The sequence below is a fragment of the Mustela erminea genome, chromosome 18 (assembly GCF_009829155.1).
Source record: "Mustela erminea isolate mMusErm1 chromosome 18, mMusErm1.Pri, whole genome shotgun sequence".
Taxonomy (NCBI): domain Eukaryota; kingdom Metazoa; phylum Chordata; class Mammalia; order Carnivora; family Mustelidae; genus Mustela; species Mustela erminea.
Window position 1 is genome coordinate 43,964,511 of NC_045631.1, and position 23,959 is coordinate 43,988,469.

At 46.8% G+C, this 23,959-nt stretch overlaps 1 protein-coding gene and 1 pseudogene across 1 annotated transcript in view; one reads left to right on the plus strand and one right to left on the minus strand.

Annotated features, from left to right (window-relative positions):
- EFTUD2 (elongation factor Tu GTP binding domain containing 2) overlaps positions 1-23,959 on the minus strand; it is a 41,085-nt gene that overhangs the window by 3,178 nt on the left and 13,948 nt on the right. The window contains exons 5-21 of the mRNA XM_032320605.1: positions 23,723-23,798; positions 23,156-23,221; positions 22,353-22,388; positions 19,785-19,875; positions 18,821-18,903; positions 15,906-16,072; positions 13,178-13,302; positions 9,368-9,431; positions 8,944-9,034; positions 7,124-7,259; positions 5,863-5,990; positions 4,775-4,968; positions 3,438-3,549; positions 2,928-3,068; positions 2,194-2,295; positions 1,187-1,269; positions 156-242 (exon numbers count right to left, since the gene is read on the minus strand). Of these exons, the coding sequence (XP_032176496.1) occupies positions 156-242; positions 1,187-1,269; positions 2,194-2,295; positions 2,928-3,068; positions 3,438-3,549; positions 4,775-4,968; positions 5,863-5,990; positions 7,124-7,259; positions 8,944-9,034; positions 9,368-9,431; positions 13,178-13,302; positions 15,906-16,072; positions 18,821-18,903; positions 19,785-19,875; positions 22,353-22,388; positions 23,156-23,221; positions 23,723-23,798 (1,782 nt within the window). The remainder of the gene's footprint in view (positions 1-155; positions 243-1,186; positions 1,270-2,193; positions 2,296-2,927; positions 3,069-3,437; positions 3,550-4,774; positions 4,969-5,862; positions 5,991-7,123; positions 7,260-8,943; positions 9,035-9,367; positions 9,432-13,177; positions 13,303-15,905; positions 16,073-18,820; positions 18,904-19,784; positions 19,876-22,352; positions 22,389-23,155; positions 23,222-23,722; positions 23,799-23,959) is intronic.
- On the plus strand, positions 20,461-21,593 carry LOC116577867 (annotated as a pseudogene).

Consider the following 23,959-nt stretch of genomic DNA (forward strand, 5'->3'; position numbering starts at 1 on the left):
GGAAGAAGGAGACAATGAAGGCATCCGGCAGCTCTGTTGATTCCTGCCTGCTGGGGTCACAGTTCGATTCCTGGGACAGGTGGCGTTAGAGACTGGGTGGGCAGGCTGTGGCGCCTCCTCTCCTTTCAGCCTGGGAACCACAGCCACGTTCTCACCTGTTCCACGTGATCTGGACCACCTCGTTCTCTATGTCCTCGGCGAGGCCCTTCTCAAGGGGCTCAGCAATCATGGTGATCTTGTTCCTAGTAATAACGGACACAGGTAATGATAAAGATCAGCAGGACTTGCAGAAGGGGCATTCCTAAGAAAAGGCTGGCAAGGCAGTGACACCAGTAGAAGCCAGAGGGCTAGAGTAGAGCAAAAAGGGTTCATCTTCTGTTTTCTTTCATTCAAATCTATCATTCAGTGCAGCAGGTGGCTCTTAATCTCAGGGGTGTGACTTTGAGCCCCATGCTGGGTGTAGAGATCACTTAAAAATAGAATCTTAAAAAACCAAGAAACAGTGGAGCTGCTGCTAGGGCAAAATTTTAAGATGATCATTTTTTTTTTTTTTTTAAAGATTTTATTTATTTATTTGACACAGAGAGAGAGAGATCACAAGTAGGCAGAACAGCAGCCAGAGACAGAGGGGAAGCAGGCTCCCCGCTGAGCAGAGAGCCCAATGCGGGGCTCGATCCCAGGACCCTGAGATCATGACCTGAGCCGAAGGCAGAGGCTTTAACCCACTGAGCCACCCAGGCGCCCCATAAGATGATCATATTATACAGAAAGACAAGGCCACTCATTCTTGGGGTACCTCCAGCAAAGAACACCACAGCATCATGTCTACAGGCCTAAGGGATGAGAGTGCTGGGGTAAAATTCAAGCATCCTAAGACCCCATCCCAAGGCTTGAGGGTCTCTTTCTCCACAGTGCTTGTGATTAAGGTGGAGAGGCGTGGGGAAAGTAAAGTGTCCCCTGTCCGTCCCAGGGGCACTCGGACCCACCAGCTCAGTTTGTTTTTTTTAAGATTATTTTTTTATTTATTCGACAGATCACAAGTAGGCAGAGAGAGGAGGAAGGAGGCTCCCTGCTGAGCAGAGAGCCCAATGTGGGGCTCCATCCCAGGACCCCGAGACCATGACCTGAGCTGAAGGCAGAGGCTTTAACCCACTGAGCCACCCAGGAGTGCCCCTCCCCAGCTCACTTCTTATTGGGTGTTTCAGCAAAGCACTTGAGTGAAGAGGTTTCCACTACCGTCTCACAAAATGTGACAACAGGGTCAGCCACCTGGGGAACAGAATAAATTGTTAGGCAAGGTCCCAATTTGTTGGAAGGACAACCTTGTGCCAAAGGGAATTCTGAGGTCTGCTTGGCACCACCTCTGCAACAACCCTCCGTTCTCAATCAGCGTCGGCAACAAGCCCCACAACTGGCGCAAAGTGCAGACCGGCACTAAGCAGCCTGAGAAAACCTAGCAGACTGTGGAGTTTGTGTTCCTCAGCCAAGGGTAAGTGTGAGTTGAACCTGGGCATAAATGATAGTCCCTCAAGGTGTCTTCCAACATCCGTTCAGCCAACCCCCCCCCACCGCTCACTGAACATCGTGTGGCTCTGTCACTGAGGGCACTAGGGACAGCCTGCTAGGTCCCCGTTCCACTCTCCCAGAAGCTCCCACAGGGCTGGCTACTGGGAACCCAGTGTCTTCCAGAGCACCCATCCTCGGCACATCAGGAGAAGCGCTTAAGACAGGTACATGAGGGCACCCGCCCCCACCACCACAGGGGCTGGGAGAAAACACGTTTACCAAAAAGGCGCACTTGAACTGAGGGGCTATATCATGACCTGAGAGCAAATTCAGGAGGGCCAGTCCTCACTCCCTGAAACCATCCACTGAGCCCTCACTGCCAAAGATGGGTTGTGTTAACTGTTTTTTTAACAGAAGACCAAGAATCACTTTGGCTTGGGAGCTTTGACTTTAAACGTATGACACTGAGAATAACCCTGTAGAAAGGGCCAAACCAGATCTCAAATACCTTCCCATATAGGGAGCAACAGGTCATGCTCTTCCCAAACACATCTCCTCCCCTAGCAACCCCCTCTTTACGCAGGCCTTCCAGGCGAATCAAGGGTTTGGATACTTATAAAATCAGTCTGGAGTCATGAGTCAAGCTCCTGGCCGGGCAGGCGCTCAAGAAAGGGAACGCTAACTTACCTTGATGTCGATCTCTGAGTACATCTTCCGCAAGTCGTGCATCACACAGTCCAGGTAGAGCTCCCCGGTACCCAGAATCACATGCTCCCCGGACTCTTCCACCTGAAATGCAACAGCCCTGGGGGTCACAGCCTGGACCTCTTGTGCCAGCCACAACAGCTAGCAACAGAAGCAACGCGACGAGCCCAGGAGGCGGTGCCTGAACCCAGTCTCAGCGAGCCACTGCTCAGCCTCAGTTCTAGCCTCTTCAAGAAGGACCAGTGGGGAGCAGGGGCCTATGGGTTAATTCTCAAGACACTTGGACCATTCAGCATAGTGCTGCTAGGCATAAGGTCACTGACTTATTCCCGTCACAACCGTTTAGGGAACACTCTGCCCTATGTCTAAGGACATAAGCTGACCCCTCAGCCCCAGCCAGCTACTCAGAGAAGTACGCCAGAAGGCTCAGGAATGCAGAAGGATCAAAATGACTCACTTTTCCCTCTATATTTTCTGGACACATACCCAGGACACATCTCTTTCCCATACCGTGGGCTATGAACACACACACGTGCATTCTCACCCTCTCCCCAACATGTCCTGCTTTGAGATGACAGCAGCAGATGGGAACATCTGCTCCTGACGCAGGCTGCTGGAAGGGGATCAGACACCCCTGGTGGACATGAAGCCGTGGGCAGCACCGACCCGTCGGCTGGGCAGTGGGGCCTAGCAGCTCATGCACGCCCTGAGCGTACCTTGGTGGTGAGGGATGGATAGCTCTTGTTGACCTTGCGCAGACCGTCCAGCATCTTGGGCAGCTCTGAGGGGTTGACCGGTTCCACAGCAATCTTGATAACAGACGTGGTGTTGAACTTCAGGGGCCGGAAAATCTGAGCCTGAAATTCAAAATGCAGAAAAATGAGGACACCTGGCCTGAGTGGGCACCAGAGGTGCAGAGGTCAGAGAGGAGCAGACCACCCCACCAGGAACCATTGTGCTGCTTGGAGTTACTCCTGCGCATTCTGGCAGAACAAAGAGGGAAAGATAAAGGAACTCCCCGTAGTTCCTAGCCTCTGAGCAGAGTACAGGGAGAATCAAGCAGGGTCAGATGTAGAACACTGAGCCTTGCCGAGGCCCAGGACCAGGAAGTAGCCATGACTGCGGGTTAGTACCCCGTGAGTTCTGCTGCTGGTTGTTCATGGGTGGTACGGCTCCATGTGACCCTCTAGCTTAAATAAATCCAGCTGCCTTTTCAAAAACTCTACCTCCTCATTGCCTCGAGGTTCAGTTATGGTCGCTGTCTTCACAATTGGTTGATCAACACCTTCGATCAGAACCCAGTTGCCAGCAGGAACACGGTTCACCTCAATGTGGTACCTGGAGCAACAGAGAAGCGAAATAAGGAGGGGTGCCAGGCACTGAGCCAGGAGCAGGGATGAAGCAGACAGACACATTCCAGCAGGGGAGGGACACAATAAACAACCAATCATAAAACCTCACATATGTATAGGTGACACCTTGTCAATGCAGAGGTTAGGGGTGCCAAACTCCACTTGTATGTGCTGACTTTTCCCAAAACTTAACTACTAACAGCCTACTGTTGGCTATGATAACATAAATAATCGAGTAACACATATTCTGTGTGTTATATGTATTCTACACTGTATTCTTATAATAAAATAAAGAAAAAAGAAAATACTAAGTTAAGTCCTAAACAAGAGAAAATATGTTTATAGGACTATAGCATACTTATTGAAAAAAACAAAAACAAAACAAAAACAAAAAAACAAAAACCCACATTAAAGTGGACCCATGTAGTTCAAATCTGTGTTGTTCAAGGGTCAAGTGGAGTTACCAACAGATTAGCACATGAGAGAAAAGCCTGTGGTACTATAAGAGGACTATAGGAAAACCCAGTTCCAGTTAGTACTAGTGGTAAGCAAGGCACTGGCCAAGGGGTACAAGGTAAAGACATGCCAAAAGCATCACAGAAGATACTGTAACTATCTTGGCTCATCAGTCTTCTACCTTCTTGGGAGTGGGAATGGGTGGGCCTGGAGGGGACGGGGGCTGTCGGCAAGGTGCGGCAGCGGTGTCAGGAACAGGACTGCCTCCGCTCTGCTTGCTAGCTGAGAAGCCAAACTTAGGAACTCACAAGCAGCCCAGAGGCCCAAGCTAAGTCTGATTCTGCAGATGGGGGAGCTACAAGGGATCCAGCAAAATCTTCTTAGTCAAAGAATAGTCAGTGGAGGCTGGGAGACCATTTCTTTTGGGAAGAAACATAGAGGTTATGACTTAGGAACACAGAAAAGGAAGAGAGGATTAAGAGTAAAAATAGAAATCCTGCCACCAAAGTTTATACAAGCCATTCCAAATGCAAAGGCAAGGCTCTTGGCATTATCCCAAGAGTAGCTGCCTTTTGGCCCTAGCAACTCTGGGTAGTAAGAACTGGAAGTCAACAGATGTGAGGGAGGGTCAGCTGATCTATTACAGGGGGCCATGCAGCTACTGTGCTTCCAAGCAGGACCACTCCCTCCAGCTCCTTGCGGTGGCTCCAGTGACAAGGCCAAGGTGTGCCTCTATGGGCTCTGGTTGGCGGTACCTGGCTACAGAGATCCAGAGGCGGCCCACGGTGCATATCTGGGAGTCCTCCTCATCCTCCAGGGTGTAGTTCTCCCCCAGCACCTTCACAGGCTGCCCGGCGTGGATGGTGCCGCTCAGCACCCGGCCAAAGGCATGAAATTGAACTCCATCATCTGTGCTGTACATCTTGGTAGTGTGGCACATCAGGGGACCCTGGAGATTGGGACGGAGTGCGGGGTCAACCACACATATTCCCACGGTAAATACCACGGTCTCTATCTCCCTTGATAGCAATGACATGAGGTCCGAGAAAAGACCGCCCAGACCTAGAGGAAGATGCGTCAATCTCCTGGGAAAATTCCAAACCACGCCCTGACCCCTGCTTAGTTAACAGATGTCACAGGCAGAGCAACAGAACTCTTTTCCTTTTCTTTAGGGGGATGAGGGCAATGGCAAAGAAAAGCAGGTTTAAGATGGCAGACTGGCACTATTCACTTGCAAAATTACAAGTTGCTTGTCCCAAATTCTTTCTGAAGATGGAACTCACTTCTCAACTGGTTGGGTGTTTATGCCAAAAAACTAGACTGACTTAGGAACGGCTGGGAAAAACTGTTCTATTTTTTTATTTTAAATTTTATTTATTTACTTATTTTTAAAGTAAGCTGTACACTCAGTGCAGATCTTGAACTCATGACCCTGAGATCATTGCTCACACGCTCTACTGACAGAGCCAGTCAGGCACCCCTGGGAAAGATCTTTTTAAAGCCCAAGGCTAACAAGGTTAGCTCCCATTGTTGAATCTTTACTCTCTGTCAGACACCGCGCAGAACACAGTATAATACTTTCTCTATCTTATTCAATTCCTGTAACAATCCCATACAAATTATTATCCTCATTTTACAGACCAAGACTCTTAGAAAGACTGAATAATGTTCCCAAGCTCACACCACCGTAACACTAGGCTCTGAATCCAGGTCTCTTTGACTTTGCTCACGGAGAGTGGGTGACAAGCAAGGATGGAAAGAAGGCATTCTTTCTATGACCCAGAAAACAACTTCCCCACATATGAGGGAACAAACATTAAGAGAAATGGGGGCTTTCCCTTACGTCGGGGTCACAGTCGCTCATGGCCTCGCCGAGATCAGAATCCACGCCACCGGTGTAGGTGTGCTCAATCTTGGGCTTGGCGCCCACCTTTGGAGAGGGGATATGCTGCACACACATGTCCACAAAGCCTGTGGAAGGAGAAGAGCAGGCCATTAGCATACGCTCTCACGGGGGAAGTGGGTGGCGAGTTATGGGTCTACTTGTGATGGCCAGAGAGCTAAAAGCGAGGGGACTGATGTTCAGCTCTGAAACTTACGGCGCCACACTTACGCCAGGGAAGAGTAAGAAGCAGGGCTCACTGGTTCCGTGGAACTCAGCAGACAAAAATTTTCAAGTATCTCTACCAATCCACAATCTTTCAATGAATATAAACACTCACTGAGCGCTTACACTAAGTAAGTACCCTATCTCTTTAAGATCTACTTAGAACAATCCCTAAATCGATTCTTTCCTTTTGGGAAACGCTGCACATTTCTGTTCTATACATGTTCCTGTTTTTCTAACAGCTAATGAGCCACGCCAGAGAGGACCTCCATTAGCACCCTGCTAAAGGCAGATCTGTTTTCAGTGGGTATCTCCTAGGCTGGGCTGATGGCCTGCCCAGAATGAACTACTAGAATTAGCCCTTGGAGGATTCAGACACCTAATTACCACCCAACTTAGAACCAAGAGACTGCTGAGGGGGCCCTTAGCCATTGCCTTTTCTGCCTCCCTTATTTTACAGATGAGAAATCGAGTCACAGAAGAACTGGGGGTCTAGCCCAGGGTCTCACCACATGGAAGGGTCAGGGCCATAACAGGAGCAAGACTCAGGTCTTTTCCTAACCAGGCTAGGGCTTCTTCCACTGAGGCACCTGCCTTCCGTGTCACTCAACTAGAGGAGACAAGAGTTCGGGGGAAAGAAATCCGAGCCGGGTGCTTTCCCACTACTTCATATCCCTCAGGAGTCTACCTTCCTGATGGGCTCCTGGCAAAAACACTAGAACCTCAGAATCTGCTTCCCCATCTCCTTTATTTGCATGCTCCTCCTGGTAGGGAAATATAATTGCTTCTGTTTCCCAAGAGAGAGTCCTTGGTACTGTCCACTGAAGAAGAGAGCTGGGAGAAAATCTGGGTGCCAGGCAGGGATCCCAGCCTGCAGTTTATTTACAAGAGCCTCACACCTCTGAACACCCCTGTGGGAGGAGAAAGAGCTCCGCATGACACCTGTGGCAGAATGTGGCGATGAGGATGGGAAAGGGGCCGTGAGCTCTTCTGTTACCTGTGAACTCGCCAAAGAATTTTTTGCAGACCAGCCTGAGCAGGGGGCGGATGTTCAGCTTCAGTTCCTCCTTGGTCAGGTGAATGCCAAGCTCATCCAGAGTCCTGGGGAGGCTGGTGTCCACGTCACCCACCACCTGTGTGGGTACGAGACATGTCAGCTGCAGTGACAGCCTTGGTGTGGTGCCTGCTACCAGGGAAGGCCAGAGGGCAATTTCAAGGGTCACTCCACTAAGTTCTCTTCTATAGGAAGGGCTCTTGGCAAGGACAACCATTAGGTTCCAGGGAAATCTTCGGTACCTACTCTTTAAACCAACCGGGGGGTGTGGGTGGGGGGAAGATTGGTTAAATGCCACACCAGCCAATAAACCTGGACCTCTGGAACGGACCTTCAGTGCTGCCCCCTGGTGTCTGCAAAGCAGCATCTCCTCAAACTCAGGAAATCCCTCACCCTTCCCTATTTTAGAGACTTCTCCAATTGAGAGCATTGTTGCACTGGAAGGAACCAAAAAAGGTCACCTAGCAGTCCACCCACTGGTCGGGCAAAGCCAAGCTAAATCATTCTCAACAGACTCAAGGTCTCTACTGAGACAGATTCTATAAATTTCTTTTATTAATCCATTCCAGTCTGACACAAGATACTAAGCATTTTTCAGCACCAATAAATTTTAATCATGCTATTTTGTCTTGTTGTTGCTATGTTCTACTTTTTTGTCAGTTGGAATGGCCACACACATTTTGTGTATGTGTATGTGCCCACTGTGCACTGGGCTTATTAAACACTGGAATATTTTATAACTGTCTTGGAAAAAAGGTCTATGAAAATTCCAATACAATGTCACCCTTTTACTTCTTTCTTCTGACTTTTAGGTAGCACAAATTCACGCAAATGCAATGCTATGCTCTTTTCTATGAAGCATCCCATGGGTTTTTTGTTTTTTGTTTTTAATATTTTATTTATTTATTTGACAGAGAAAAATCACAAGCAGGCAGAGAGGCCGGCAGAGAGGGGGAGGCAGGCACCCTGCTGAGCAGAGAGCCTGATTCGGGGCTCTATCCCAGGACGTGGGACCATGACCTGAGCTGAAGGCAGAGGCTTTAACCCACTGAGCCACCCAGGCGCCCTGCATCCCACATGTTTAACTACATCTTTACCACTGTCTGATGGATCCTTTCTTCCTTTTTTCTAGTAAGCTCTATGCCCAACACAGGGCTTGAACTCAAGACCCGGAGATCAAGAGTCGCATGCTCTACCCACTGAGCCAGCCAGGGGCCCCATGATGCATCCTTTTCAATTTGACAAACATCACATACATACACACCCACAAAAGTCATTAAAAGCTAGCTCATAAGCCATTCTGTTAATGGATGCAAAATACTTAAATCATTTGAGATGTACCATAATTCATTTAACCTGATTCTCATTGGTAAGCATTTAACTTATTTCCAGTTTTTAAATAATGCTTTGACTTATACATTATATACATATGTTAAACCTGGAGGACTTTCTCAACTTGATCTGTAAATCAAATCCCCGCAACTGACATTATTAATTCTTAAGCATCATAATCCTTTGAATACAAAATCTTTACACCCAATTCTCCAGAGCCTTTTCCTTCTGTATCTTTCCTCTTCACTCTGAATTCAACAGCATCTAGAGGACTGTAGTGTTCTAGATCGAGAAGACTGGTGATCAACTATCCTCATACTTAGTGATACGAAACTGAGCTGGTTTATGGGCAAGGGGAGGTGTGAGTTCACTAGCTTTTCCACCTCATGCTTACGAGGGCAGACCTGAACCAGGTGGCCTGACACACTCACCTGAGCGAGGATCTTATAAAGGGGCTCCAAGATAAACTCCACAAAGCTCCTCTGGGAGCTGCTGGTTGGGGCCTTTTTGGTGAACTTTCGTCTAAAGAGGAAAAAACAAGAGTTATGGGTGAGCCAGCAGGGAGAAGGCATGTCACTGATCCTAAGGGTATATCTCCTAAAGTTCTGAATCTGAGCACGGTCAAAGGGAAGGAGTGTGTATGTGATCATAACATTTCCAAAGAGAGATTCCTGAGAGGGCATATGGTTCTGACTCGCACGCACGCCTGAACTGAGCTGTGAACGTCCTCAAGAGGAACAGCTTCATTCTGCTAAGAGCTCAGGAAGCCACTCCACTTACAGGAGGCAGGATCGTGGCTTATAAAAATGTAGGTTTTAATCTTAGGAACTCTTTCTCTGTCCCCACTCTACTTACGTTTTGGGGTTGAAATAAATGTCACCCCAGAGTCTTTTAGCAAATTCCTGGTAGTTAATGTCACCTGTAAGAGAAGACATACGATTATAACCTGCCCGAGTACTGTTTGAAAGTCTGTTTCAGGTGTGTAAGTGGTTTACAGCTGAGGAATTCTAGCATCTTCCTTTCCAAGGTCTCGACATTTCCTTCAGGCAGGCAGACAAGGATAGCACTGGCCCAAAGTCAACAAGACTATGCTGGAGCCAAAATGAGCACCTAAATGGCTCTCCATGTCTAGCAAGCAAAAAACTGAGCTATGGACAAGGGTACGGTTTATACTCTTTCCTGCGAGAAAACAGGCTCAGCTATTCACGTGTTATGCTCTACAAACACTGTTCCTTCTAGAAGTGGAGCTTAATGGCTCCCTCATTCTTCCTGGATCTACAGAAACTCTCTGCAGCCAGTGTGGGCAGTCTTCCGGCTGCAGTGCCATGCTGAAGTTCTGACTAGCCCTAAGCTTCTGGAAGGCAGACAGCCAGTCCTCTGGAGAGAAAAACACCAAAGCCAACCTTCATCTCATCTTTTACCAATTAATCTTTTTAGTTTGATTGTAACCCTTAATCCTGGTCAGTCTAAGCCAAGCAATGGGGCCTTTTAAAATTCAAGATCTTCTCAGTCAAGAGCTCCTGTAATACAGTCAGCTAGATCACTGACGTCACCAACTAGCTCCCGAGTATTTCTATCCAGATGTCAGACTGTTTCCTCTCACTCGAGATGGCATACAGGGAATTCATCTTTTCCCTAAAGCTACGTTCCCCTTCAGACTGTTCTCTCTCTCAGTAGGCTCCTTGGCACTTCAACCAAGTTAAAAATCTGTTTCTTCCGCACTTTGTTGATTACCAAGTTCTCCCCTTCTTTCCCCCATTAGTGAAGCTCTCTCCTCTGCACCACTGTATCTATTACACACACAGCACAGCACACTCACGCAGCGCACACTCACAAGAACCAGGCCTAGCGTGCTACAGACGTAGGACAAACGCTCACTGAAAGAACGGGAGCACGGCTCTCCGACCCAACTCCTCCTTGTCCAACTCACAGAGAACAGGAATCCAGCACTTGCAAGCCTGTATCTGAATACTGGTAGAAGTGTCTAAGTGGGTGTTCCTTCCAGCATCCTCTCCTCTCTCTGGCCCACCTTCCATCAGCTTTGCCCATGTCAGCCCACCCCAATCTTTATTTTCATTTATTAATTTTTTAAACATTACTTTGTGGCATTTTCCCCATTTATTTTATATGTAAATCTTTCTTAAGCAGGTTGTGAGGGAGAAGTTGGATCTTGGGAAACACATACAGCCCTCAGGATACTACAGGGGCTGGGAAAGTGGCCTGGGGACACGAATTTCATGTCTTGTTTGCTTAAGACGGCCTGGGGAAAGAAGCCGCCTTGGGACACAGGCTTCTGTCCTGCCCAGAAGCATCAATCTTACTGGAGGACTTCTGGGGTCAGTATGTGAACAGGTGAGGGAACAGGGTGGAGGGAATGTTGTCAAAGTACAGAGTCAGGTTTAGGTCGGCCACGGTGCAGGAAGTCTAGCTCCTGGGAAAGGAGAATTAGTTGAGGTATTGATTTACGCAAGAAATCTTCCCCGTCCCCCCTCAGAGCACTCTCTGAATGTTTGGCAAAGAAGGGTCAGGGCCGTAAGCTGGTGCGGGGGAGCCTGGTGAGGGTTCTGCCCCTCAAGGTTAAGTTCAGCCCACAGATGATGCATGTCCTTGTAGCAAAGGACAGGCTCTGTCTGCAGGTTTAAATGGTTGACTAAACGGAAAGAAGAAGAGTAGTTTGTGACATGTGCGTTCATATTCCACACTCGTAAGTGAAGTTTTATAGGAACACGGTGACACTCGTTCACTTACGTATCGTCTGCGGCTGCTTTTGTGCTCTGTCAGGGAAGTGAAATGGTGGTGACAGAGACCATGTGGCTATAGCACCCCCATTCTTTAATAGCTCCCAACTGCCTAAAGGATAAAGTCAAAATTCTTTTGTCGGGCATTTCAAACCCTCCTCGATGTGGTCCCACCCCTGCCTGCCCACAGTTTTACTTCAACTCTTCTCCTTGGTGAGACGGTCCACCAATATTAAAGCAGGCCATGCGTCCAAACCACCTGCTTCTGGGCCTCCCTGCCCAACACTGTGAGTCTGGGATTCCCAGCTCCCTACTCTACCCCTGTCCACCAAACCCCATCTCCTCCTGCCCAAGCTGATGCCATGCACTGCTGTTCATACTCCGTGGGTTTCTGTCTACCCCCTCTTATCTAGGACAGGGCATCCACTGTGGCAGTACAGTGTGACGGGAAAGACCCCCAAATTGATTCTAGTCCCCAACCCATCAGGTTCTGTACCCATCAGGTTCTGTACACTTGCCCATACATGAAATGAAAAAGAAGGATTCAGTGATCTTTGATAGTCCTTCCAGAGCTAACTTTCTACAAGTCCACGTGTGGTTTTTCACGATGACATCAGAGCCCCCAGCTGGCTGCTCTGTAAATGAACAGTGGGTCTGAGGATGGGTAATACTCTCCGGAGGCCTAGGGCCATTTCCACTCAGGAGCTGAACCATTAATACATGGTAGTTACAGAGACGGTCTTTGCTTCACATGCTGATATAAAGAACATTCAGAAACCTATAAACTAGAACCCTCCTCAGAGGGGTTTCATTTACGGTCCATCTATTTCTCCCCGTTCCAAAGAGCCAGCTACAAACAACTAAAATATACGCCTAATGATAAAGCAGTTAAGTTACAACACAACTATCTGTACCCTGGAGCCACAGGCAATTAGAGAAAATAATTTTTAGAAATGAATTTTAATAAAACAGGCAAATGCTTATAAGCCACTGCTGAGTGAAAATCTATCGTGTGTTATTACATATTTTATATGTGTTATCTCTCTCTCTATAAAACGTGATCTCGCTTATGTAGAACACTCCACAGAGAGAGAGCTGACAAATGTCTGCAGCACTTACAATAATGAAGTTAAGGGTAGATTTGCTTTCTGGATTGGATTTTACTGTATCTCTCAGTTTTCTACAGTGAGGACTCGGTAAATATGTACATATTTTAAAGAAGAAAGTTGTATTTGCCTATTTCTTTCATAAGAGCAAGTGAAGGACAACTCTGGAGAGAACAGAAACACTGGAGCGCCAGCTGGGTGATCATCACCCCCTAATGGGGCAGAGAATTCAGCCCTCAGGACACGGTTGTTATCATCGGAATCGGAGGGAACCGGGAGGCCCAGAGGCAGAGAGTGGCAGTCTCTGGAGTTGGGAAGTGGGTCCCAGGGCTCTGGCGTCAAGGCTCCCGGGACCTGTGAAATCATTCGGCTGGGCATCCCGGCGGGCTGCGAATCCAACATGAGCTCTCGGGGAGGCCTACAAAATGTCGATGTGCCTACATACGGTCAGAAAGACAGCGGGAAGCACAGTTACGAGACCCACCTCTGAGGAAGAGGTCTGAAAGGGCTTCGTGGGCACGGATCACTCCTTCCGGACAGTATCTGTCTCACACTGTGAGAGATTCCTATTCCTAAAACGAGCTCCCCCTCCCCCCACTTCTTCCCCAGGCACCTTTATCTTTCTATTCTTTAGGAACCACTTAGCCAAAAGAAGGGATCTAGGGGCCAAAGAGAGTGACAATAATGGTTGTGACAATAACAGCTGATAAGCTGCTCCCCCAACAGGGGATGCTGGCATGAAGCCACTTCGGAACTCTTCCGCAGGAAAGGCGCACATGGCTCTGGAGAAGCTGGAAGGCAGACTGCCAGCCGGAGCTTACCGAAGGTGTCAGCATAGATCTTGGCAAAGGAGCCCAGCGTGAAGCAGATGCTGTACTGGGAGCTGGAGAAGCAGACGTTGCCCAGGAGTGGGGAAAGGATCAGGTTCTCATCGGTGGAATACATGCTGAAACAGAGAGAGTCGTGAGTGCAGAGCCAGGCCAAGCAGCAACACTGACACCGCACAGGGGTCCCACCACTCAGGGTCCCAGCCTCTCTCCAGCCCTTGCCCTCGGCACGTGCCGGCATCACACACTCAGCTTTGCCAGCGGCCTGGCCCAAGAAAGTGGACACGGTGGAGTCGCGCCCTAGCTCCCAGTAACGAGCTAATTTCCCAGAGCCGGGAACTTCATGCAGGATCCTAGAAAAGTTAACCACACGGGACAGACAAGGGAAAACTTGGAGGTCAGAGACAAAGCTCCTGGAAAGCAGGAAATCAATCTAATGTGGAAGGAGTGTATTTTGGAGAAATCTCAATTTCACAAATACAAACAGACATAAACACTAGAAATGGGATAAATAACAGAAGATAAGAGTAACTTTGCTCCCCGCTTTAATTACCCTGTTCTTTATTGTTTTGTTTGGCTTTGTTATACAAATTCACATTAAAATTTTGTCTTAAAAGCCATGCAGAAGCCACAGCATCCCACGTTCACTGACGTTTAAAAGAAAACCAGTTGAACACAGGAATCCAATCCATAATCCTAGCCTTACTGACAGATTGTTTTATGGAATTTCCCTTCTTTTCAGATTTATCTATTTGACAGAGACAGTGAGAAACAGCGCGTGCACATGGGAGCAAGGGCACACGCTGAGGGAGGGGCAGGCTGAGGGAGAGGGAGAAGCAGCCTCTTCAAGGATCAGGGAGCCTAATGTGGGGCTCAATCCCAGGCCATAACCTGAGCCAAAGGTAGACACGTAACCAACTGAGTCACCCAGGTGCCGTTTTACAGAACGTCTTAACTCATTTTATTATTATTATTATTATTTTTTTAAAGATTTTATTTATTTATTTGACAGAGAGAAATCACAAGTAGATGGAGAGGCAGGCAGAGAGAGAGAGAGAGGGAAGCAGGCTCCCTGCCGAGCAGAGAGCCCGATGCGGGACTCGATCCCAGGACCCTGAGATCATGACCTGAGCCGAAGGCAGCGGCTTAACCCACTGAGCCACCCAGGCACCCCTTATTATTATTTTTAAAAAGATTTTATTTATTTATCTGAGAGAGAAAGAGAGAATGAGACAGCATGAGAGGGGAGAGGTCATAGGGAGAAGCAGACTCCCCACTGAGCAGGGAGCCCGATGTGGGACTTGATCCCCAGACTCCAGGATAATGACCGAAGCTGAAGGCTGTTGCTTAACCAACTTTGCCACGCAGGCACCCAAGAATTTAGAGGTGAAAGTACTGACTTATAAAGAGCAGTTCCCTACCTATTCAAGTTATACTCCCCAGAAGCAACTGCTTTCAACTTTTTTTTTAATGATTTTAAAAAATATATTTATTTATTTATTTGACAGACAGAGATCACAAGCAGGTGGAGAGAGAGAGGGGAAGGGAAGCAGGCTCCCTGCTGAACAGAGAGCCCAATGCGGGGCTCGATCCCAGGACCCTGGGATTATGACCCGAGCCGAAGGCAGAAGCTTTAACCCACTGAGCCACCAGGCACGCCTGCTTTCAACTCTTAAAGCTCTCAGATCACTTGTCCCGTACTTCTAAAGAAAATGTTTATGTTGCCCTCAATTTGTTTAGAGGCTGAGATTGGACTTCCTAGTCTGGTGATGAGGATTTACCCCATCTCCCACTTTAACAGGGATGCATAGAGACGTCTAACATTTCATTTGGGGGCTCCTAATGTTATGTTAGTCTCCAGTCATTCTTAGCCCTTCTGGGGCCAGGGAGAGAGATCGCTGTTGGAATTAGGACTACATATGAGGAGGCTCCTGAAGGTAAATCTGTCTCTGGTCATGGAGATACTATCCCCAGTCCTTAACTGGAGAGGTCTTCCCTCAAAAGAACAGCTTTGTTCTGGGCCCTTTGAGGGGCCTCAAGAAGTCATGCAGTCCATCTGTCAGCCTGCAGATAAGACTGTGGTTAAGATATATTTATAACCTATTCTTCCAAGTCACCTTGATACTGCGTTCTAAGGTCTCCCAGCCGTCACTCATACTTGTTAATAGAAGCCTGAGATGCATCTTGCAGAAAAGCAACCAGGGCCACAGAAACAACAGCCAAGAGTTCCTTCATTTACTGAGTCTGCGTTAGAAGGTAACAGCAGCTAACGATTCACCAGGCAGGTCCTGTATGCTAAGCAGTGTGCTCAGCGTGTTGCATCAAATATCTATCAAGCTTCTTAAAACATCCCATTAGGCTAACATTATTATTCCCCTTTCACAGAGGTGGAAGCTGATGCTCTAGGAGCATAAGTCACTTGCCCAGCTTCACACACTTGGTATGGGGTAAAAATGAGACCAGTTCTAGAGGCCCAGGTACTAAGCACGATGCAGAAGTGAACATGTGTCTTCAGCTGCACAGCTGGTGAAGGCCCAGGGTCAATGAGGCCAAGGGTGTTGAATCAAACCCTAGAGGAACCTGGAACAGGCCCAGAGCCTGGTCCAAAAAGCCCATTAAGCACTCCCAAGAGATCAGCATTGCCTCTCACGGGTGTTTAAGGTTAAGACTGATAAAACACAGAGCTCCCAAGGACAGGAAAGCCATGCCCGGGGTCCTATACCTTATGAGTCCATTGACCTCATCCACGATGTGCCGCAGCTTGTAATAAGCATCGGTGGGAGGCAACTTCAGCTCCAGAATCAGCCGGTCAATCTTGTTGATGCACACGGTAACCGCCAGCCTCTCCTGCACCGCGTGCTTGATCAGCCGCTCTGTGTTCAGCATCACCTGAGACACACAAGGCCCAGAAGGTGGTGAGAAGAGCAAAACGGGCAGAAAAGTCCAGAGCAAAGCCAAAGAGGGTACTATCAGAAAATATGAAATATGAGGAAAAGAGGACCTGCGGAAATAGATTGTTGGGTGGAAGCAGAGGGTATGTTGGCCAGAGGCTGATTCAGAACCTTGAAGAGGGCACCTGGCAGGACAGACAACCACATGAATGATGCTGGGAGCCAGGTCTCTCAGGCCTGGAAAAGGGGTGGAGCCAGGCCCAGGGAACACTTGGGGTGCTGGACAGAAGTGCAGGTATTATGATCGACACACACTTTCTTCTTTTTTTATTGTTAATCACGTTTCCTGTACATGTGCAGAAATTGTTATGGATGTGTGCGGGGATGCCTGTGTTCAGTGAAAGGGTCTAGAAGGAATGGACCCCAAAGCAGTGAACACATCCTGACCTTTATTTCTAAATACTAGTCCCCACTGTAAGGAGCCAGAACTCCTTAAGAAACAGCTGATTCCAGGGCGCCTGGGTGGCTCAGTGGGTTAAGCCGCTGCCTTCGGCTCAGGTCATGATCCCAGGGTCCTGGGATCAAGTCCCACATCGGGTTCTCTGCTCAGCAGTGAGCCTGCTTCCCTTCCTCTCTCTCTGCCTGTCTCTCTGCCTACTTGTGATCTTTCTCTGTCAAATAAATAAATAAAAATCTTAAAAAAAAAAAAAAAAAAAGAAACAGCTGATTCCAGAATTGGTGCAGAGAAAGCACAAAATGAGTCTAGAACATCTTTTTATGCCTAAGAGAAAGGAAGTACTTGAAAGAAGATGGGACATGTCAAAAAGACAAAGAAGCCAACCCAAAGGAGCTCTACCTAACTGAATCTGGGATAGGCAGAGTATCAAGATATGGATAAGGGTATCAAGTAAGGATAGCAGTGGAGTATAACCTACTGATGAAATAAAAATCCGTGTATCCATACTGACAATAAGTAAACAAATGAGGGAGAAGGGAAAGTTCTTCCTTAAAACAGAATTCCAACCAAAAAATATAGAAGGAATAATAAAAGTTAGAAAATCACCATGTGCAACTACTATGGAAATAAACTAGGAATCATCTATGGAAGATACAACTTTGGGCTGGAGGGTGTGACTACTAGTCTTGGGGTCATGAGTTTGAGCCCTGTGTTAGGTGCAAAGAGTAAAGAAATGTGGGGCACCTAGGTGGTTCTGTTGGTCAAGCTTCCAATTCTCAGTTTTGTCTTAGGTTGTGATCTGATGAGTCATGGAACTGAGCCTAGCATCTGCCTCTGCACTCAGTGGGGAATTGGCTTGAGATTCTCTCCCTCTGCCCCTCCCCAACCTGTATCCACTCTTTCTCTCTTAAATGAATAAATAAATCTTAAGAAAAAAAGTAACATGGACACCTGAGTGGCTCAGTTGGTTAAGTGGCTGCCTTCAGCTCAGGTTACGATCCCAGGGTCCTGGGATCAAGTCCCACGTCAGGCTCCCTGCTTCAGTGCGGAGCCTGCTTCTCCCTCTCACTCTGCCTGCTGCTCCTCCTGCTTGTGCTCACTTGCACTCACTCTCTCTCTCTCTCTGGCAAATAAATAAAATCTTAAAAAAAAAAAAAAAAAAAGAAAAGAAAAAGAAGAAGAAAAAAGTAATGGATGATAAAACTAGCACGCAAAGTTTGGAAAGGAGAATGTATATACAGACTCAACATATATCCCCACAAATTATTTATTACTAAAGGGAAAATAGTAACTTTACACTGGGGAAACCTGGCAAACCCACCTGAACCGAGCGACCAAAGTTAGTATCACCAGTAATGGGATAAAGTGACCCTCAGGGCCTCCTGATGAGACGGGACTAAGAAGGACACAACTATGTTCATGTAGCGTTCCTGCCAAAAATAACCTGAACGTAATCATGAGCGAACATTCAGCAAACCCAAACGGAGACATTCTATAAAACAAATATAGCTTACCCTCTTCAAAAATGCCATCACAAAGGACCAAGAAAGGTTACTCAACAGTTTCAATTAAGAGACTCAGGGACTGAATGCTAGCCAGCATCCTTGATCAGGAAAAAAATAAATTCCATGAAGGACACTACTGGGACAGTAAGATCCAGAGAAAAAGATCTATATAATATATTCTACCAGTGTTAAATTCCCTGATTTTGGTAATTGTATTTTGATCACGTCAGTGAATGTCCTCGTGGGGGCACGTGTACAGAGAAAGAATTACAAAGCAGATGAGAGTGCACTCCCTGTACCGTTTTTTGCAACTTTTCAATAAATTTGAAATTATTCCAAAATGAAGTCAATTAGGAAAGGGGGTTAAAAAAAAGCAACTCTGGCTCCCTCTGCTGGCTATCTCATCAATGACAACATAAACAGGATTAGCCAAATTACCTTTCAATTTAGAAATATACAAGACACTTTGGGCCTTTTAACTCCAGTCTCTCTAGTTTCGAAAAGCGCATTAATATTTAAAGTCAATTTACATGAATATACTTGCCTCCTTCTCTTTTAATTACATTTGTCATTTTATTTTGGGTCCTATCATTTTGAGCCTCACTGAGCAGGGAGTGAGGGACTCACACTGAGAACTAATTTTGAACTTCATATGCTGCCTTAATTTCAGAGCAAACGTGAGCCTTAATCCCACAGACTTGTAATCATCTCTGATTCCACTCTGGGCATTGGGTGGGGCAACCCCAAAAGGCAGGAGGGGTCATAAGAGTAGAGGCAGACTCACGCCTTCAGCGGCATCAATGAACAGGACAACTCCATCTGAGATGCGCAAGCCAGCCGTGACCTCATCAGAAAAATTCACATGTCCTGTAAGACAAATACCAAGTAAGTCACTACCCGCAGGGTACCAGGATGAGGCACAATTAACGTGTAGGAGGTCTGAGGGAACATTGCAAAGCATGTGAACCAGTTAGAGTCACATGCTTGGATTAAACTTTCATACAGCAGGTCCCCAAACATCAAAAGCACAAAGTGTGCTCTGTATGCCCTAGGAGGACCTAACAGATCGACATTCACACACCAGCTTGCTCTCAACAGCAGTCAGCAGAGTTCTGCGGGGGCACAGGACAATTCAGAGGCAGGAGAAAGGGCAAGAAGGGCCTGGTGCACAGGAGACAATTGCTGGCAAGGTGCTGCTGCTGGCAGACAGAGGCTGAGAGGTATCAGGGCACGGGGCGCCTGAGGGTGAGAAGGTCAGTTTGTCAAAACTCCAATGTTTCTATTTAAAACTCTGCCCCAAGTTGATCCTTTCCCTAAGATGAAGACAGAGGCAGCCACAGGGCAAGGTACGCTGCTCTTGCGGTGACCTGTATGGGCACTACCAGTTTGTGTGCTGACCCCATGGCCTCCTTCAAAAGACTGGGAGTGCCTGAGGCCAAGGCCATGTCTGACTCACCCTCGTTAGCAAGCGCCTAGCACGGGGCCTGACACGCTGAAATGAGTAAATGAATGAGGTTTAAATATTTTAGAGCAGAGCAGAGAGGAGCGAAATAGAAAGCCTGGTGCACAGTCCCTGCTAATTAGCTAGTCAGAAGCAAAAGAGACTGAGGGAAACAGAAATTATTTCAATGGAAGGAGAAGTGAAGGGAACATAAACGCAAAGATGAAATGCTCTGCTCTGTGCTGGAAAGAGCAAAAGCACAAAATACAAAGAGGATAAGGTTCTGATAGTAAATGGAATATCCTACCTGGAGTGTCCATGATATTGAAGAGGTAAGATTTTCCTTTGGTATCTGGCAAGACCACCGTCACGGGAGTGCTTTTGATGCCAACACCTCTCTGAAAGTCACAAAGGCAGAGAGGTCAAGACTGTGTCCTACAAGAGGGCTTCCTTCTGCTCCTGGGGCTTGCCAGCTGCGAGTAAGTTACACTGACCTCTCTCCTTGAGTGGCCTCTAACCAGAGTGGCCCTTGAAGATGAAATATCTTGGTATTAAACATAATTTTTGCGGGGGTTTGGTTCAAATAAAAAAAAAGAGTGAAAATAAAAATGAACAAGCAAGTAAAGCAGGATTAAACCTAACAGAGAACCCAGTGTCCTATAATCTTAACTTCATATATGGTTAACAAAAATAAATGAAGTATCAGGGCGCCTGGGTGGCTCAGTTGTTAAGTGTCTACCTTCAGCTCAGGTTGTGATCCCAGGGTCCTGGGATCGAGCCCCGCATTGGGCTCCCTGATAAGTGGGGAGCCTGTCTCCCACTCCCTCTGGTTGTGTTCCTTCTCTCACTGTGTCTCTCTCTGTCAAATAAATAAATAAAGTCTAAAAAAACCACAACAACTGAAGTATCATGTAAGTAAAAAGACATCCTGGGCATTTAAGGATTTAAAAAAACACGGTACCCGTTCTGCCCCTGCTGCCACCATGGAGCCTGTGAAAAAGCTTGTGGCGGGGGAGGGGTGTCCCCCCCAGTAAAAAAAGCAAGTTCTGCAGTCTACCTTGACTGCACCCGCCCTGCGGAAGATGGAGAATCATGAATGCCTCTAATTTCGAGCAGTTTCTTCAAAAGAGAATGAAAGTGAATGGCAAAGCTGGGAATCTTGGTGGAGACTGGGTTGTAACTACTGAAAGGTGCATGAGCAAGATTACTCTAACTTCTGATGTGCCTTTTTCCAAAAGGTATTTGATAGATCTCACTAAAAAATATGTGAAGAAGAATCTACAGGACTGCGTGCAGTTGCTAACTGCAAAGAGAGTCATGAACTGTGTTCACTTCCAGATTAACCAGGATGAAGAGCAAGATTCAAACGTATTTATCGGAAATATCTTACATGAATTCTTGATTGAATCTTGGGAATCAAAAAAAAAAAAAAACAAAAACAAAACAAAAAACTGATTCCCTGCAACACACATACATATATAGAAGCTCTAATAAGGGGGGCTCCTAGCCAGCTCAGTCAATAGAGCAAGAGACTCTATCTTGAGGTTGGGAATTCAAGCCCCACATTGAGTGTAGAGATTACTTTAAAAAAAAAGGGGGGGGGGGATCTATTAAAAAAAAAAAAAAAGATAAGGGCACCTGGGTGACTCAGTTGGTTAAATATCCAAGTCTTGATTCAGAGTTGTGAGCTCAAGCACAGAGTTGGGCTCCATGCTGGGAGGTGGAGCCTACTTAAAAAAAAAAAAGTGTTGCTTTTTAAAAAAGATTTATTTACTTATTTATTTGACAGAGAGAGAGAGAGAGAGAGAAATAGATCACAAGTTTGCAGAGAGGCAGACAGAGAGAGAGAGGCGGAAGTAGGCTTCCCGCTGAACAGAGAGCCTGATGCGGGGCTAGATCCCAGGACCCTGAGATCATGACCTGAGCCAAAGGCGGAAGCTTATTAACCCACTGAGCCCCCCAGGCGCTCCCCCCCAAAAAAAGTTTTAACAAGAAGTAAGTGTTTAAAAATATCTAGCCAAATATATTAAAAAACAATAATAGCTAACATGTTGATTGCATGTCATAAGCCTGCACTGTTCAAAGCTCTTTTCGTAAACCACAGTTACGAACTTGAGCTCTCCATATGGTGATTTAAGAAAAAGAGACATCAGTAAATAAAGGAGAGAGGAAAGAGAAGGTTTGGAGAGTAGGGGAAAGATCCAGATGGAAGAAGGACCCACCAGCTGGAGTGGGAAAGACAGCGATGTATGCTCACTGCTTTACACAGCAGAGAAGCGCAAAGACAGAGGAACACACTCTCAAAGAGAAGTTAGTCCTAGAAAGAGATCATCATATGGATGGAATCATCGTACAGGTTTTTAGAATGATGTTATTTGGGGCGCCTGGGTGGCTCAGTGGGTTAAGCCTCTGCCTTAGGCCAAGGTCATGATCTCAGGGTCCTGGGATAGAGCCCCACATCAGTCTCTCTGCTCAGTGGGGAGCCTGCTTCCTCCCTCTCTCTGCCTGCCTCTCTGCCTACTTGTGATCTCTGGCTGTCAAATAAATAAATTCAAAAAAAAAAAAATCTGTTGAGTTTCTGTAATAACTTACAGCATAAATGTAGATATCATCTCTTAGCATTGCCCTACTAAGCCAAATTAAATCCAGTCAAGGGTAGGAAGGTCCCTCCACCCACCCCACCACTTCCTGCCCTGCCCTCTTTTAAGTACTACATCAGGGGATAACTGGCAGAAGCTGCAAGATAAAGAGGTACGAGGTGGGAATGAGAGAGGGTACAGAACAAACTGTTAGCATAAAGGCTCCCCCACATTCCCTGCACAACTCCTGCTTGGTCAAGTGTGGGGAACAGTCAGACTTCCCCAGGCACACTTACCTCCTGCTCTGTGAAGAGGATGTCAGTATAGCACAGCTTAAAAAAAAAAAAAAAAGTGCTGTTACCACCTGACTCCAAACTCCTCTCCCACACAAACCATCAATCACTTTCCTCCACCAACTCCCAACTCAAGGCTTTCTGCCTCAGGAGGACAGATGGAAGACAGAAGGGTATCCTACAGAAATTCTAGACAATAAAACCAGTGCCTCTCAGGTGGAAAATGCTCCTGGATGGGTGGATTTTTGGGGGCGGGGGGTGGGTGTCAGGGTGGTCACTGAGGACCAGGTATGGCTGGAGACCTAAATTTTATCAAATGGTCTGAATTCTAAAGTGGTAAAGGGAGACACGGCCTTTATGGAACCCCCGTGTGTCAGAACACTCAATCCAGCAGACACAGAGCATTTATTGCACTGAGACCTGTAGCCATATTCAGCCTCATTCAGAGGCATTTAAATTTATCATGGAAACAACAAGGTCCAATTGTATTATATTTATAGAGTAGGCTATTAATACCAAGACAGGAAAGAATAGGCTATAAAAGTCAGGATATATCAGAACAGAGGAAAGATCCCAAGTGCAGAACAGATCATCCAAAAATACTGCAGGTTAATATTCTCTACGCTCCTAAGAAAGTTAAATTACTTTCTTTAAGGCTATGAATAGAGATTACAATTATAAAGCAGCACTTTGGAAGCATCATTATTTATAATGAAAATGGGAAGGTGGAAGGAAGGGGAAGGAGAGAGACACCCCTGTCTATTCTCAATGGTTCATCCTAAACCCTCCACAGATTTTCTACTTACATCTTGGTCATAACGCTTCCTGATTTCCGGGTGAGTCTGCTCTATTAAGCAATCCACAAAACACGTCTGAAAGGGAGGAGAAGGTTAAGATCTGCCAAACACAAAGGAAAATCTACTCTACCCTTCTCTCAGTGCCCAATACACCATATAATTTAGGGATAAGGAGAGGAAGAAGTGAGCAAGGAGGATTATGGGACAGCAAGGGATTAACACTGAAGCCACAGGATTATTTTCAAATGAAAGATGAAATCTTTCTTGGACAAGCATTCCCCCAGGAAATGAAAACTTATAAAATCAGAGTACAGCTCAATTTCCCCTCTTCTGTCCAGATGTAGACACAAGGCTGGAAGTGGCTTAGAAACAGGCTCCATCTGCTGCTCAGGAAAAGCTAGAATTTCACAGCAGTTTTCACACTAGGCATGGAGGGCCCCCCCGCCACACACACACACACACGGAGTCGGGAGGTCCAGCATTGTGGCCTCAAACCCCAACCTGTGACTCTGAGGGCTGAAAAAATGAGCAGGAACAAAGAGAAATCCTGTTCCAAGTAGCTGAAAGTTCTCTCACCTTGCCGTGGTGGAGATGGCCACAGAGGGTCACATTTCTGATGAGTTCCGAGTTATCCATCAGATCTGCCAAGAAACTGAAAGGAGATAGGAAAAGAGAAAACGGACTTGGGCAAAAGCTTCCAAATGCAAAGTGGTGCAAAGGTGTTTCATGTATCTTGTCAGGAACAACTTTCAGACCAACTGGAGAATGCTCAGAGGCAGACATGAATTTCTATATCTACACAGGTCTGGTTTT